The sequence below is a fragment of the Centroberyx affinis genome, unplaced genomic scaffold, assembly GCF_046629955.1.
Source record: "Centroberyx affinis isolate AG114_WGS23_722 - 3 ecotype Tasmania unplaced genomic scaffold, CSIRO-AGI_Caff_v1 ptg000281l_1, whole genome shotgun sequence".
NCBI lineage: Eukaryota > Metazoa > Chordata > Actinopteri > Beryciformes > Berycidae > Centroberyx > Centroberyx affinis.
The window spans coordinates 457,312-473,913 of record NW_027278960.1 but is presented as its reverse complement, the minus strand read 5'-3'; the positions used below and the strand labels follow the sequence as shown (position 1 = coordinate 473,913).

The 16,602-nt window shown below is 42.6% G+C and overlaps 1 protein-coding gene across 5 annotated transcripts; it reads right to left on the bottom strand.

Annotated features, from left to right (window-relative positions):
- Window positions 1-353: 353 nt before the first annotated feature.
- Window positions 354-16,076, bottom strand: hnrnpk (heterogeneous nuclear ribonucleoprotein K). Of its 5 annotated transcripts, none has more exons than XM_071513340.1 (16): window positions 16,041-16,076; window positions 14,652-14,802; window positions 14,013-14,110; window positions 13,587-13,643; window positions 12,523-12,566; window positions 10,784-10,856; window positions 10,143-10,256; window positions 9,496-9,624; window positions 8,052-8,383; window positions 7,165-7,212; window positions 5,361-5,403; window positions 4,529-4,544; window positions 3,891-3,923; window positions 3,628-3,695; window positions 2,786-2,955; window positions 354-1,674 (listed from the first exon to the last, which is right to left on the bottom strand). In XM_071513340.1, exons 2-16 carry the CDS (start codon window positions 14,707-14,709, stop codon window positions 1,644-1,646), a joined length of 1,314 nt encoding a protein of 437 aa, XP_071369441.1. In that variant the 5' UTR covers window positions 14,710-14,802; window positions 16,041-16,076; the 3' UTR covers window positions 354-1,643. The 5 variants fall into 5 exon arrangements, with proteins under 5 accessions (XP_071369441.1, XP_071369434.1, XP_071369466.1 ...); XM_071513333.1 differs by having other exon boundaries at window positions 354-1,333; XM_071513365.1 differs by having other exon boundaries at window positions 5,361-5,400.
- Window positions 16,077-16,602: the final 526 nt, after the last annotated feature.

Sequence of the window (16,602 nt, the reverse complement as noted above, 5' to 3'; positions counted from 1 at the left end):
ATTATACTTAAATCTCAAGTGTGCAAATTCCAAGCATAATTCAGAGATAAAAATGCATTGTGGATAAAAAAAAAAGATGATCAAAAGGTCCTATGAGGTCTGAGTGTTTCTAATTTATAAGCAAGACAGTGATTAACTTGTCATGTGGAAGTCACTTTGTACTTTCAGCCTTGCAGCCATAACTGTCTTGGTACACACCCACATGATGGCAGCAAGGCATTCTCCAAAAACAATCACTTCCCTCTAGTTGCTTTTAACAAAATGTTTCCTCCGCACAGAATTCATAAAAAACAGTTGCAAAAAATGCCAAAGGGAGTTTCAATCAGCAAGCTTATTAAAACAACGCAAGTCGGTTCAGTAAAAAGTGGCATTATCTTTATTCATTTTACAATTTGACAGTGTGAAGTCTACAGCATGGAGAGCAAACAAGTGTAGAACACAGGAAACTGTAGGGACAAAACAGACCACTTCCACATCATTGCCAAGTCTCCCATACAATGTCGTCATAACAAATTACAAGCTACATGTTTCCATTTCTGAAGGTTACTCAAACAATTCAGATTGATCTCGAATAACTACCATGAATATGCTTAGAAAACAGTCAGACTGTCCTGTATCTTAAAGTTTTACAACTGAGTAGCTTGTCAGGGTTATTATTTTCCACAAAATTCAGAGCCCTGAACTCACAACACCCCAAAACTGAAACCACTTGAAAGAAGACTACAATTTCCTACATCTCTTAAAAATAATAATCATAAAATGTTCCATATAAAAAAGAAAAGTAGCTTACATTCTGCACGTTGCACTGAGTGGTAATGGGGTACAACTGTGTGAGAGAGACCAATACAGACAACGAGAGAAAGCACGCCCACCCACACACATGCACACACACACAGGACAGATTCACTCAAGAGACACAAACATACACTTACAATTCATAAAAAAAAATGAAATCCATCCAAAAATAAAGGTTATGTTTATTTTTGTCTGTCAGGAGACTCTGAAGAATATTTTGATAGACATGTGAGTGTTGAAAAACAAAACCAAAAAAAAAAAAAAAAAAAAACAGTCACAGAGTGTGTGAGATAAGTAATGGACTACACTCTTTAAAAAAAAAAATGCAGAACATCTACATTTTCTTTTACGCACAGGAATGTTGGACCTTATTTCATTTAAAAAATACAAAAATAAAATTCAAAAAGAAACCCACAATCCAGGATAATAGTCTGAGGGGGCTGTGTTGGAGAGGGACAGAGGGGTTGGGGGGCAATCTGAGTCTGCTTCAATCTGAGTCTCCTGGGTCTAGAGGAATTGACCAGAGTACTGCTTCACACTGAAATATAAAGAGTAAAAAAAGAAACAAAATACAGGAGAATAAAAATATAATTCACATGAGTCAGTGAAAATATATATTTATGTATAGTACATTTAGGCAACTGTTGGGAGATGTCAATCTTGGACAAAAAGGATGGGGACGGTGGGGACGGTGGGGTGGGTGGGTGGGGGGGATAACTGAGAGAGAACGAGAGAGAGAGACAGAGAGAGACAGATAGATAGAGAGAGAGAGAGGTTGGGGGGGATGTGTGGCATCGATGGCGGGAGAGGAGAGAGGAGGAGAAGGAGTAGGAGGAGGAGGGGTGTGGTTAGTCCTTGTGTCCAAGCAGGTGCAGCGCACTGGGGGGAGGAGAGGAAGGAAGAGGGAGGCAGGGTTAGTTACCATGGCAACACTACACTACTTATGAGACAGCGGCGGCAGTTCTACAGCTGTATTAGCATTTGGGCTAAGCTGGATAGCATCAACAAGGAAGTAGTGTATATTATACGTGCCTACTGGTTGCCAAGGGAGACAGAAGAGGAGGAGCCTGTGCTATTTGGCAGACTGTGATTTGTTGTCGGTTGATCTAACTAAAAACAACAAAATCACTAGTCTTCCACACAGCAGCAGCCAGGGGAAGAATCAATCCACTCCCTGCTTCACAGTGAAACGGCTTGGATGGCAAAAGAATTACACATTCTGGTTGTTTCCTTCTACCGATCATATTTATTGGACAAATATGACAGTTTAAGAAACATATGTCAATGATACTGACCCGTTGTTTTTAAATCAATTGAGAAAAATGTAAATATATGTACAAATATTTTGTTTGCCTACTCATTCATAGCCATTTCATGTAAGAGGAAGGTTTGAACTAGTTGCAGGTTGCATGGGGAGGAAAGGAAGGGGTTAGTGAATAGAAGAGACAGCAGGCAACAGAAATGCATGGCCCAACAAGAAGTGGGTTAACTAGGATCAGGATGCATTATCATATAAAAATATATCTATATATATTTCCAATCTTAAGACAAGAAATCAAATCTATGAATGAGTGGAGTCAGAGGATGTGCAGAGAGGTAAAGACAAAAGCATCTATTTTTTAAGAGCCAGATCAAATCCTTTGAAAATTTTGTCATGGTTCTTTTAGCTTGCCTGGAGATGGGGATAAGCATTTAACTGACTTTGTACGATGCTAGCCAACAGATCACATGTAAGCTCAGGCAGGGTTAACAGCTCACAGAATGATTTCATGGGGTTTTCAAAGGGTTCCACCCTACCAAGGCAAGCTAGTAAACTCACAGAGCAATCTGAATGGATTACAAATGGTTCAATTGCAACAAGGTAAGCTTGGTTGCTCAATCTCAATCAAGTACTTCAAATCAAATCCAAGGATTTCTAAATCCATTAAGACCCAGGTAAATGTGATGTGGTGCAAGTTAGTCCAGTGACAGAGCCAGTTTCAGGACTTGCCTGTTCTGCAGAAGGTACTGGGCGTTCTGGATCTGGTCCTGGGTGCCGCTGATGGTGATGATGCGGTCCTCAGAACCTTCCAGAGGCTCGTCGATCTTGATGGAGGCTCCTGACTCATGGCGGATCTGCTTGATCCGCTGGCCTCCCTTACCAATGATAGAGCCGGCCAGCTATAGGTTGGGTATTGAGGAGAGAGGAGGGGTGGGGTGGGGAAAAGAGGGAAAACAAACATTTTAGCAATGGGGAATCTCTGTATAAAGCTTTTTTTAAAAAATACATGGACAACAAAAGGGCAAACTGACACAAAAACAATAGAGTAAAGCATGAGTGTCAGATATGCTCGAATATATTTGAAAACAATTTCAACTACTTCAGGTACACCTGACTACGCTGTGACACTTCAATAGTCTTTTAGGTGGAAACATTACTTACAATATGAGCTCAAGTGCTCCTCAAGTTGTATTTTTATGTCAAACATTAAACTACTACTATGCCCTTGTCTGGTGTGTGTGCATATCAGGAATAAAGTTGGCGTGTGGGAGACAACATGATTTATTGATCGCTACATCATTAATGCACCACCCAACAGACATTTTAGTCACTGCATGTATAATGAATGAATGTCAAAATGTTGGAATACGATGTACATGACAAAATGTTATGATTTATGGCTGCTAAGATATGAGGGGGTGCAGATGACATGAACACACACATGGCAGTTTGGGGCTTTTACTCAATCTGACTGAAAGTCATTCATGTCTCATGAGAGGACAGTGGGTGAAGTAGATGGATCCTCCTTTGGTGTGCATATGTGTGTGTATGTGGTGGTGTTGCTTACTCACATCTTTAGGGATGGTCACTTGTGTGGTGATGACTGGGCCACCCATGTCATTATAGGAGCCACGTCCACCTGGTAAGAGGGAAGGAAAAGAGAGTTGAAGAGAAAAAGGGAGAGAGGAGAGGAGAGGGGAGAGAAAGGCAAAAAATATCTATATTTATCTGGCTGTCGATATAAAGAAAGTACAGTTAGAGGGGAAAGGGGGAGGTACATGCCTCAATTTTTTTTTCTTATCACATCAAATGATTTAAAACAGTAGAGACTCACCAGACTGGTAGTTGTCCCAGGAGGAACTGTTATCTGAGAGAGAAAGCAAGCACTGACTCAGTGAAACAGAATACAAGTTATTTCTGACATTTGTGAAACAACACATCAGTAAACTATTCCTCACAATACTGAGCTCAGACATAAAAATATAATTAATCTCACTTGCATTCAAAAATGCCTTTTGAACTGTTGAATGATATATAATAAACATTCAATGCGTCCGCAGCAGCCCTCACAATCATACCAATTTTATTCTAAAATAAAATGTCATTTAGCTAGTTTAACATTTATTTGAAGTACAATATCACTGCAAATAGCCAAAACATCTTATGTCAACTGCAACCTTTGCAACTGCAAAAATGTCACACCTGGCTCAGCCAACATTAGAAATGTTTTTTTCCACGATGTTGGATTACGTTCATAAACAAAATGCCTCACTGACTGCAGCTCTGTTATGACAGTATTTGGTGGCTGTAGTGCCAACAGTGTGAAATGAACATTCAGCTGCCGGACACCACAGTGTGGTAGAAAAAACACGGGCACCTGCGCACTCATAGGCAAATTAACAAAGACGCTAACAGTATTACAACCACATATCCATATAATGCCACACAAAAGATAGAAAGCTTAACACTTACCATATCCTCCTCCACCCTGTAGAAAAAAAAGACAAAGACAGAAGGGTTACACAGAGCTAACCCATCTCTTTTCATCTTTCTATACATCACTGATGAATGCATAGAAGACTGGAAGGATAAATGTATGGGTGATGCAGCAGCCTCCTCCATGGAGTAGACTCAACTGAAAGCCACCCAGTTTTCATCCATAAGCCAGACTCCTCCTCTCTCTCCTTCCCTCCCTCCATCCCCCCTTCCTGTCTCTCCTTGCATCTCCATCAGCCCCCATTTTCACCTGCTATTCAGCTGCTGCTGTCACCAGGGCAACAGGCGATTCAAAAAGCTGTTGCTGAGCAACGGCAGGCAGTATCCTGCCAGCTCTCAGAGAGCGAGAGAGAGGGAGAGAGAGAGAGACCTTCCAGTCTGTCAACAAAGCGTTATTATTGCCTAGCAACCAGCCACGGCCACCCCCACCCTCCCCACCCCCCACATCCTCCCTCTCCTTGCAGGAAAAACAGGCTGGTCGTGAAAGTACACGGTAGAGGGCAATTATGGCTGATTATTATGGGGTGTCTCCGGCTGTGGTGATTATGGTCATTTGGTGGGATGGCTTACGCCAAGCCAGAGCGAGCTTGTATGCATGGTCAGGGCTTGGATGAGTGTGTGCACATGCATGCGCACGAGTGGCCATCCATGGCAATACTGTCAATAAACCACTATTGTCATTAAACCACATCGGACAATCATAGCTATTGTCTGGTGTTGGGACCAATCAGCATGCCAGCCTGAGGATGCCGGCGCCCAATGAGATGCCAGAGACAGAGCTGCATGCATTTAGCCAAGGGTCACTAACCATGTTATCGCCATAGCGATCCGGTCTGCCTCTTCTGTCACTGCTGACGAAGAAGGGGGAGGAGAGGGGGAAAGAGAAAGAGAGAGAGAGAGAGAGATAGTGGGGGAGGAGGGGTAGAACGAGACAAGACAAAATGCTTAGAATAAAATGCTTGACAATATTCCAAAGAAAATCTCTGGTCTAGGTCAAACTGCACACACACGCTGAGCAAGATTACAGTATAAACACATTTCCTCCCAACCATCCACCCACACAGTAACAGGAACAGCTCTGACAGTGTTATGGTGAGAGGAGTGACAGGTGGTGATGATGATGAAAGCCTAGGGCTGCTGCTTTTTCCCCAAAACTGAGCTCAAATGAAGCCTTTAGTGGAAGAAATGTGTTTAGGCTTATTTGATACTCCTGCAGTTCCAAAAAGAACATACTTGGGTGTCACTGCCGTGTCTGACTATAGCCACGATATAACTCAATATGTTATCCGTTGCTTTTGCTTGGCAGTCTCCCTCTGCAGCCATTTTGCATCCCGCCTGGTCGGCATTGACCAAAACCAACCCATTACAGCACAGTGTCCCATGAAGGATGCCTTGACAGTCATACTGGCACTGGACATGAGGTTGATGCCAGGCTAAAGAGGGGTATCAGTAATTGAAATTCACCTCATTTGAAAAATCTAAAAAAGGACAAATTTTGCATATTGACTTTAGATTTCTTCAATAGAAAAAACATGAATTCCATCTTGATCATTTTTCTACAGTAACCCCAGGCTAGACTTGAAAATATCTATTTTTCAGTAACAATAATGGATCACTCAGTATTGCACAATACTGTACATTTAGTACTGAAACCCCATGTCCCACAATGGACTACTGAGTATTCCAGCTAGCCTCGATAGTTTTAATAATAATTCTGAGCATAACAGTGACAGCCTTATTAACAACTGACTTTAAATTGGTGATAAGGAAATGACCAGAGGATCAGCGTATGGGGGATCAGCATATGGCCAGACTAGCTGACAGAGAAATTTGGCTGCGCAAACTATTTGGATGTGGACAAGGGATGCCAAACCAGGGCAGGTTTGGCATCACTAATAACACACTAATAACATTATTCTGGATTTGGGGAGTGAATAGCTGACTAAATGAGATTACACAGGGCAGAGGAGGCCACGCTATTTAATTCAGGGTCCCTCCAAAACACTCCAAATAAAGAGACTGTGAACAGGTGGATGGTGTCAGGCTAAGGGACTTTTGCAAGCCAGGGTATTACGGGCGAAGGGACCGGGTGGGAGAGTAATGGATGCTTGCAAGGTGGGCATTAGTATTAGATTTAAAGATACGAGTGGGAACAGGTTCACAAAGAGAACAGAGTTATTTTCCATCAACTGTGGGAAGTGATGAATAACAGGCACAGCAGAACATCTGATAAGATAGGGTAAGGCAATATGGGATTCATAGGGATACCTCAACACTTTGAATTTAAGTTTGCTATCTGTCTTGGCCAAGCAATTGTCACATTCATGATGGGAAAGTAAACTGAGCACCTGTCAGCTCTCAATTCTTACTATGGTTCCTCTTGAAGACCAATGGTAACAAGCTAGCTTGCAGGAAGATGGTTTCAATGACAATGAGCCATCTTCTGCTGAAGAGAGGTACCAATACAGAGCGTCCGCCCCCATTGTGACAAGTGCATGATAATATCAAATAACAGACAGAATATCAAAATGTCAAAGTATCCCTGTTAAGACAGTGCACTGGGCTGCAAACCCAGGTAGGAGGAGAGCAGAGGTTTGGGGGCAGAGACTTACTTTGACCTGTCATCTGAGCCGCGGTACGAGTCATAGTAACGATCATCTCTGTGGGCAAGGTGGAGATGGAAACACAGACACACACACGCACACACGCAGAGACACACACACACACACACACACACACACACACACACATATGAGCACATACACTTTATGGAATGGGAGTACAATGACTTCTTAACTCCTCTATGCATGGAATATCAATGATTCTTCCGGAGGCGTGCATAGTATGACATTAGATTACATGCAGAATATTGGATCTAATTCATCCTATGAATGACAAAATGGAAAGCAAGTTCGGTGAATCCATGTTCAGAATGCACAAGTAAGCAGATGGAGGGGCGGTAGGCTTTACCTATGCCGACACAAATTTGCGGCAATACAAAGAAACATTTTTTTTAATCAAGGATGGAAGCAAACTGTGACAAAAAAAATGGATGGTCTCATTTTAATAAAACAGTGCTCTAGAAAAGGAGACCACATCACAGAATAGAATCCAATATGTCTCAAATGTCCAACACTTAAAATTCAAGAGGAAAGCAGTAGGTGTTAAAAATAAAACCGAGTATGGCTCTCTCACACGCGGTGATGAGTAGGACCATGCAGACATTTGGGACCTACAGGCTCCAGTAAAACAAAGGATGTTCCCACACTCAATTTCAGTTTACGGATTAGATAGATAGCATGCCCCGTTTTATGCAAGACTGGTGGTTTAAATAAATAAATCTTAAACAAACAACACAATTGAGCTGTCGTGCCCAGAGACAGGGCTCCAATTTATGCATGTCTGACAGTGAGAGTAGAAGGTACTTGGACAGAAAAAGCTAAGGATGGGAGAGAGACAGCAATATATTGTACATCGTTTGTATGTATATATCCCTTACCCTCCTCTGTGTGGAGGTCCCATGGGCATGTTGCGTCCACGGCCACCCCCCCTGCCCCCCCTACCAGGGTGGGGTGGAGGGGGACCTCTGCGGGGGCTCATCTCATCGTAGTCCCGGCGGGAGGGAGGCATGGGCCCCCGCCCCCCTCTGCCAGAGGGCATTCGGTCAAACCCGCGGTCACCACCTCCACCCCTGCCCCCGCGCATGGGGAACCCTCCCATGGGCCTGCGGCCGCCCCCCCTCTCTTCGAACATCATGGTGAAACCGCCGTAGTCATAGGTTTCGTCATAGAAGTTAGGGTCGTAGGGCTGCGCACGTCCCTTTATGGGAGCCTGATGAAGGAAAACAGGAAGACACATTTTAGCCTAGCAAAGAGCATTTGGCTTGCAAAGTTATCAAGAATACATGTGTATTAAATGTGTATAGTCTCCAAAGTGTAATACACAACAACAGTACAATATTTCTGAAATAAAAAGAACAAAATTTAAATCCTGCTGAAAAAAAACAAAACAAATGGGCATCCAAATGTGTAGAATTGAAGACTGAACAATAAAATACCATTATGCGCCTCTTTAGTAAATGTCTATTTTTGAGACAAAAGCAGTAGTTTGGCACGGCAATTAAGAACAAATTCTTAAGTGCAATGACAGCCTTTCAACCGAAATGGAAAGGTAAAAGACACAAGACACAGAAAAAATAAGTGATTCTGGGATACGGCAGGAATCATGATCAGAAAAGAACTAGAGTGGTGTGTTCACTACAAATAACACCTATTATTGTTATTGCTATATTTTAGGGTTGGGTGAGTCCATCCTCCTGTCAATCAAATTGTAATTGCATACGTCGCTGATCCCCAATGCAGACGAACAGAGTGCGGGTTGTAGGTGTCGTAGGTGATGACAAATGAAAACAGCTCTTGAATGCCCAGCGCAGGAGCATTATTATTCTTTAAATTATAGCATAAGCACCCATGTAGTCCTTGCAGTCGCACTTGCAAGTCAACAAAAAACCACTGAACAAGTACCAAGTCGCAGTGCATTCCCAATAGGAAGCAGTATCACAAGACAGTCAAATGGAGAAGCACATGGAGGAACAAAAATACCATGAGGAAGGCTTTATGAAATGTTGGGTGTGTTTAGGATGCCTTCTGTGCAGGCTCCAAATACTACATTTTTAAATATACGTGAACATATTTTTTTGTCCCTGTGTGTCTTCCTTCATTTGAGTGTCTTACACTAGGCTACATTTTAAATCACCAAAGATCAAGGTATTTTAAATCAGAAAAAAAAGCCACTTTCCATGGATTCAGTCCATCGCTGATCCTTGCTGTATTTGTCCAACTGCCCAACCCCACTATATTATTAGCATTATTATTCAGAGTTGTGTGTTTAATGCCTGGCATATCTCAAAAAACACCTCTCATCCATGAGAAAACACAACTTACTTCAGCGATGAGCTCCAGCATTGTCTTGATGCACTCCACCACCCTCTCCGACTTCCCCCCGACCAGCACCACCCGGTCTGTCGACTGAGGACAACACTCCTGAAACAGCTTGATGCTGGTCTGGGTGTTCTGGAGACACATGCACACAGGCACACATGAGCATGCACAGAAACACAGAAGGCTATTACATGGATGCAGCGACTGAATATTAATTGAAAAAAACCTCTGAGCATTTTCCGCATGAAGTCACAAATCTGTCATTTAACGGATATTGCTATGGGAATGACATCCCCATCTTGGTGGTAAGTATTGCAGGACACAGAAGATGGAAACTCAGTCGAGTGGAACAGTTCAGAAATCAATTCAATGACAAACATTAGTGAAACAGAAGAGAACGAACAGAAGAGGAAGAGCAGGAAAAATTGTATCCTGCCTAGGCATCTCCGATTGGATTCAATTCAGTCAAATCAGGGAGTGCATTCAGTTAAAACTGAAAAACTGGCAGCAAAAGAAGATTGTCATATCTGCCCTATTAAGAAATATCTGAGAATGAGTGTTCTACAGTTAGCATACAAATTGCAGTGTGTAGTTCTTTTGTAACAAATTTAATTGCAAGCAAACTGACCCCAACCCTGGTATCCACATACCTCTCTGAGCTCCTTGATCTTGGCTCCCTTCACCCCGATGATTGAGCCAGCCAGGCTCTGGTGGATCAGCAGACGCAGTTCACAGTCAAAATCCATCCCATTGTACTGCTGGTACTGGCGGGGTAAACAATTTATTAATACTATGGTACAGCTCAGACATGCATCCTGTAAATCAATACCAAAAGACATTTCAGAAAAAGGCTCAAACCTGCCCAGGACTAATGTTTCCATTCTGGTACCAAGTTTCCTCTCAAGCTCTTTTATGGTGTTATGACAATAACTGTGGTATGTACTGATAGTGGTTCTGTAGGTCAGTGAGTAGAGAATGGCACCAGCACTGCTAAAGCTGAGCGTTTGATTCCCACTGGAGCCACCGTGTTACAAATCTTTGCATTCATGGTACTGAAAGGCAATTCATGTCGAAGCATCCACCAAATGGCAACATATTAGGTAAAAAGGGGTCGGGATATTTTACTGTACTGCAGGTAATGCGTAGAGAACACTGTAAAGGGGTTAACATTCAACACAGACTTTAAAAATCAACTCAGTCCATGGTGTTTAAGATGGTGCAGGGGAAAAGAGGGGCAAGAGAAAGAAAAAGACAAGAGCTTAAAATATAAATAAATAGCTCAAGTTCTCACCTCTTCCAGGGTTGGGATAATCTTCAGCAGGATCTCTCCGACTGTCTCGATGTCGGCGCTGATGCTCAGGATGCTTCACATTACACCCACCAATCACAGGCCAGAGCACAGCCACGCAGAGCCGCCAGAGACAAGCCAAGGGGGGACCAGTCAGGTGGTGCCATCCCGAGGAGGGAGGGAATAGCATTTCAGATCAGAGAATTCAGAACACCCCCTAAGTAGAGTCTTAACCTTAGAGAACAAACCAAACCCCATTTAACCCATTCACCACTGAGACTAACCAGGCTAAAGCAACAGCTGAAATCCTACATTTTCTAACCCTAACATGGCAGTAGACTCGAGGTCAATGGTAATCCAACACTGTAACTGGTAAATAACCATTACATAAACAATAATATATATATTAAAAAATTCTGTCTGTTGTCCAGAGAAAGGAAGAAAATAGAAGACAAAATGAAAGGAACCCAAAGAAAAGTGATTGTGTTTGGTGACCATTGAAGGGGCAAGGCGGGGGAGGGAGGAGGGGGGGGGAGTTTGAGGAGGATCTGGCAGTAATAAGCACCAATGGTGCCAGAGAGAGCTCTAAAAACCTGAAGCCAAATGGGGTGGATGCATACTACAAAGATTTTGACTAGATTCCGCCCCAACTAGGCTGCCCCACACAAATTTCAAAGATCGTGGTATAAATCCATCTAGATTTATCCTTCTCGAGGCATCCTAGTCTTAAAAATTTGGCTGGGACAACAATTTTGGTGCTCAATAAGGCTTAATTCATTAAAAAAATAATCTTGTTGTTTGCATCCACCCTAAGGTAGCAAGACATGGGTAAAAAACTGGGGGTTGAAAACTAGTGAGACTCAATTAATAAAAGAAATGTATAATGAATTCCCTGATCAAGAGAACTTAAGTGCAGTTTGTAGATGGGAGAAGAATGGCAGACAGCCGAGGAAGAGTAACAGAGCAGGTTATACCATGGAAAATGAGGCGTTCCACCACTGGAATCAATGGTTTTTAAGGGAATGGGAGAAGCGACAAACATAAAACCACGGCGCGATGAGATGAGTGAGATAGAGAGAGAGATCTTTCAACAGCTCCAACAGTCAATAACCAAGCTCAGATGAAGCGGAAGACAGGAAAGGAAAAATACACACAACACTTGAATCCTAGCTGGCCTTTTGCATTGCAGACTGAACGCACAATCTTGGTCTAGCAAAATAATGAGGGCATCACAAGGAAAGAATGGGATGGTGCGAGAAGCATGTGAGCATGTTTGTGAAACTAACAAAACGAAACAAAAAAAAAAACAACCACCAGTATATCCATTTTGAGAGGGGGAGGGAGGTGAGGAACGCGGAAGATAGAGGATAGATAATCATCACTGAAAATAATATAAAAACACAGACATATTGCAAACACTGGCACTGGAACATATCATAGTGTAGATTTGAACAGACTGTGGAAGATTGTGGAAAAACCCTGACAACACCTGCCTAAGGCTCAATGCTGACGTGACTTTAAAATGGAGGCATATAAAGGATGTTGACATGGCTTTTACAGGCTGAAGAGGCAGATTTGGACATGAACGCATTTAGGCATTTTGTTTCAGGCTAAAATACTGTGAGAACAGGTAGGTTAAAATACAGTGACTTGATAGAGGCAGGATGACTATTTATTATTCATCTTTGCTTGTTTGTTTGTCCTGTAGTCAGGCAGTGAGAGGGAGGAGCTTAGGGACATACCGCTCAGGCCCACTGCTGTCTGGGACTGACACACTGGCATTGTACTGGGCGTGGCATGGGCAGGGGCCAGGGCCATTCGAGCACACAGATGTCAATCAAGTAAGGCGCCCATTTAGGGACAGGGCACGATTATGGGCAGGGCCAACCGGGGTGTCAGGTGGGCGGGCGCAGGAGGGGCCATCCAGAACATGGGCAACAGAGGAGGAAGTGGGCAAAAAAGTCAACAGTAAAATAATAAACAAGGGAGAGGGAAGAGGGAGGGGGGGGGGGGGAAGAGGAATACATTTTTAATATACAGGCTCTACACTGGTCAAATGTGATTTTATTTGTTTTTCTCTCAGAGATTGGTTTGTCAAAGAGAGAAGAGAGGGTGAGATTGGAAAATGGGTAATGGCATATTGAGATTAAGAGGGGGGGTCAATGTTGGGGGAGAGACCAGAGACAGTGAGAGAGAGGGACAGCAGTTGGAGAGAGAGAGAGAGAGAGAGAGAGAGGGGAAGAAAAAAGTGTAGAGGGGCAGAGAAAGAGAGGTAATGACATTGAATGAATTGAGAATTGGCCAGGTTGCTTAAACATTTCTAGAATAGTGATAAATGGCAGTTTGGCGCTACAAGTAACCTCATCCACACTGTACTGAGCTCATTGTAAAATTAAAAAGAGCATCAGTGTTGCCACGACAAACTCATTACAATAAATATTATGGAGAAGGAAATGGACTTGAAATTGGACATTTGCGCCTAGGGCCACTTTAGCTGAGACAATCAGATGATGTTCATGTGACAAGCAAAAGATAGAACCAACCCCGAAGGGTCTGTCAGAAGATCTCATGAACAGTAGGCTAATATCAACACAGCTATCAGCTAACCACACCCCTTGTTTACACAGATCAAGAGACCCACTGCTACATACCATAATGATATTTATCCAGTTATCCAGTATAAATGTACTAAAACAAAATTGTGGTCCTATAGAGGCAGTTTGTGTAGTTGTTGGCAGGCTGCGCACCAGTGGGGAAAAAAAGAAATAAAAAAATTATTATGGGTGTACGAAATAGATGTACTCACGTCTGTGCGAAGGGCTTTGATGTTTTTGCCACCCTTCCCAATCACAGCTCCTGCATTCTAAAGAGAGACAGAAATTGAAATCGTACAACCAAACAAATGAAAATAGAAACTGGGAACTATGACATTGTGATTAACACACACATTTTTGACGGTAGAACAGAAGATTTCACCTGACAAGATCAGGATGAAAGTAATGACTGAATGAATAACCGTGGAATAACATGTGGAAATTAAAGATTGAAAAGGCAGGGATGTGATCAGGGCAAGACAAAAAAAAAACAACTAATTTTGTGGGAAGCGCAGGAAATCAGCAATCAAACAGCCTGAAATCCTGAATAAAACGGCCTCTCAAATAAGAATAGAGGCACATAAAAAGATGACACAAACCAATGACAGAAAAAAAATAGATGAGGAGAGCTGATTTACTTTGCTCTGCAGGAGAATGCGAAGCTCCACCATCTCGTCTGAGTTCCTGGAGCGCTTGAACGATTTCTGTTCGTCTGCGTCCTCGGCCGGGCGCTTTCCTGGCATAAGGAGATAAATACACACTTAACACACACACTAGAAACCTGCACGCACAACCTTCCACGGGAAAACTACAACACTCACAAAAAGCACAGAAACCACAGTGGAGCAGAGAATCACCATAAGACTGATGTTGTTCAGATTTTGTTTTCATATTACAGGCCAAATCTACACAATTTCACTGCTGTATGCCAATTTAGAAAGTAAAAAGATTTTTCCTGGATTGCACAACCAATAGAGAAAAGAGAGCAATGACATTATGTGGCTATGTAGCCTAACTGTTGCACAGAAGCGTTTACTGACATCTGCCTCTGACAGGAATACTAAGTGGCAAGATTTCCTACTGGCTGGCTTACACTAATTTCTAAAAGCCGAGCTGTACATAATCAGCCGCAATAACACTGCCACTGCTAGCCTTTATTAAACACGAAACAGTGCCTACTATACATATACATTTGTCAAATTTAATATTGAATAATACATTATTTAAAAGGATAACCTACAAGGTAAAGCAGCAGAGTGATATAAAAATATCAATACCGTTTGTCTCTGTGTTGCTGAATGAGGTCTCTTCTTGCTGTTCAATTTCTGTCTCCATTGTCGGCTGACAGCGGGCAGGATAGGGTGGGCACCTCGGTCCAGGGAACAGGCAGCAGCCAGGAGAGAGAAGCGACAAACTGGGTCTGATGAGCTGCGGTAGTCGGTCAGCATTGTAAGAGGGGGAAAAAAATGGAGAAATTCGAGTAGTGTTTTGGAGATCAGACTGAAACAACAGAGTAAGAAAACGAGTAAGAGACTGGCAGAAGACTGGCACTCACCGATATTTATTGTAAGGACAAGGGCGTGATGATAGGCGGAACTAATGTAAATAAGCAAGGACCAAACAGCTGTTGCAACCTCTCGGTGGAGGGAGAGACTAGTTGGAATATAATATAAAAGAGCATTTCATTGACAGCAAAATTTGCAACGCGCCAATTCTGTCCATGTTCAAAATTATATATTCATTCTTGTATGTGCATCGGTGGATAAGAACAACAGATGGTCAACTGGTCAGAACGGACATCCAGCGAGCAGTAGAGATTTTGACTAAGCACACACAACAAATTCATTTAGTTATAGAAATTTGAGTGGAAAGATCAAAACACGATGTACACGGTTTCTGAGGACATACAGTCAAGATAACCATCCAACGACAACGGATTGGTCTCACTCATTACGTTGCTAGTTATCTTTGGCAAACGATTTGAGTGTGAATTCGAAATGTAAAGAAACAGTGCAATGACTAATGGTGGACAACGTTAATAAAGTATAATGTGAAAAGAATAATGGTCTATGTTTTGGCCAATCGATGAAATGACGTTAGAGGGGCTTGCTAGTTACACCCTCACAAAGCCTGTATGGGCCCTACTGGAAGTAGCTAACGTTAGCTAATGTTAACGTTACTGTAACTAGCAAAGTAGCTAGCTAACTCGCCTAGAAAGAAATGCGAGCTTCATCGAATAGATTCGAGTTTGCGATTTCATGATCGACGAGACTCTTGCAAAATAACCCACCGAAGACACAATAAGTAATATGCGACCACTTTCCACCCAGCTGGCGTGAATATCGAGTGTTACAATTAGCTTACAGTCATTATCAAGTGAGCAGTACAAAGACAGGCCTGCTAACGTCAAACGCTCGCTAAGCTACAGCACAAGCTAGCGGCTAGCTAATTTCGCCATATTGCGATCACCAAAGCACAACCGGAGCTAGCCAAGTCAGCTAATTAGGTAACTTTAGCACACCAGAGCTAACTGGTTATCTAGCTCCGAACACCGAGTTCCTATCTAAACAGTACAGGCGTATGTATTTGTATAGTACCTGCGTATCTGAACTGTATAAGATGAATGCGTCCCGGAGAATGAAAAAAGAAATGCTGAAAACACAAACCTGCGATGCAACACCTCGCTCGTTCCCCTTTCCTCCTCTACCAAACCTGGAAATGGTCAACGTCAGACAAAGCGCGTTGATTGGTGGAAGTAAAGGCTAATCAACAACTGAGTGCATCCATTGGCTAGAACACAGAGCAATCAGACAGATAAGGCGTTTCCAAAGCTGTACGCCCCACTAGTTTGGTTGAAATATACCCGTAGGTTTCAGTCTTGCCTTTCAAGATACTCAACTATTTCAGTTATGATCTGCATGGGTAACGTTTATTTGCGTCTTTCTAATAACTTGTGGAGGCACGAGTGTCTGTTTAGCAAGTGTTCTTGTATTTTCCATTTCCCCCATGGTCAAAGTATATGGAAACAAAGCTAAGCTTAAAGCTAGCATTAATACTGCTAAATAAGTTGGGGTAGTCAACTTTGGCGCCTTGGATGTTTACCAATCAGCACTGTAACGTTAGAGAGTACCAGTTCACTTATGTATGAAAGAAATGCTTTGTTGAAGAGCTTGCTTCCACGTTTCTCAGGTAACCGTTATAAGGAAGAAATAACTGAACGTAAAAGCC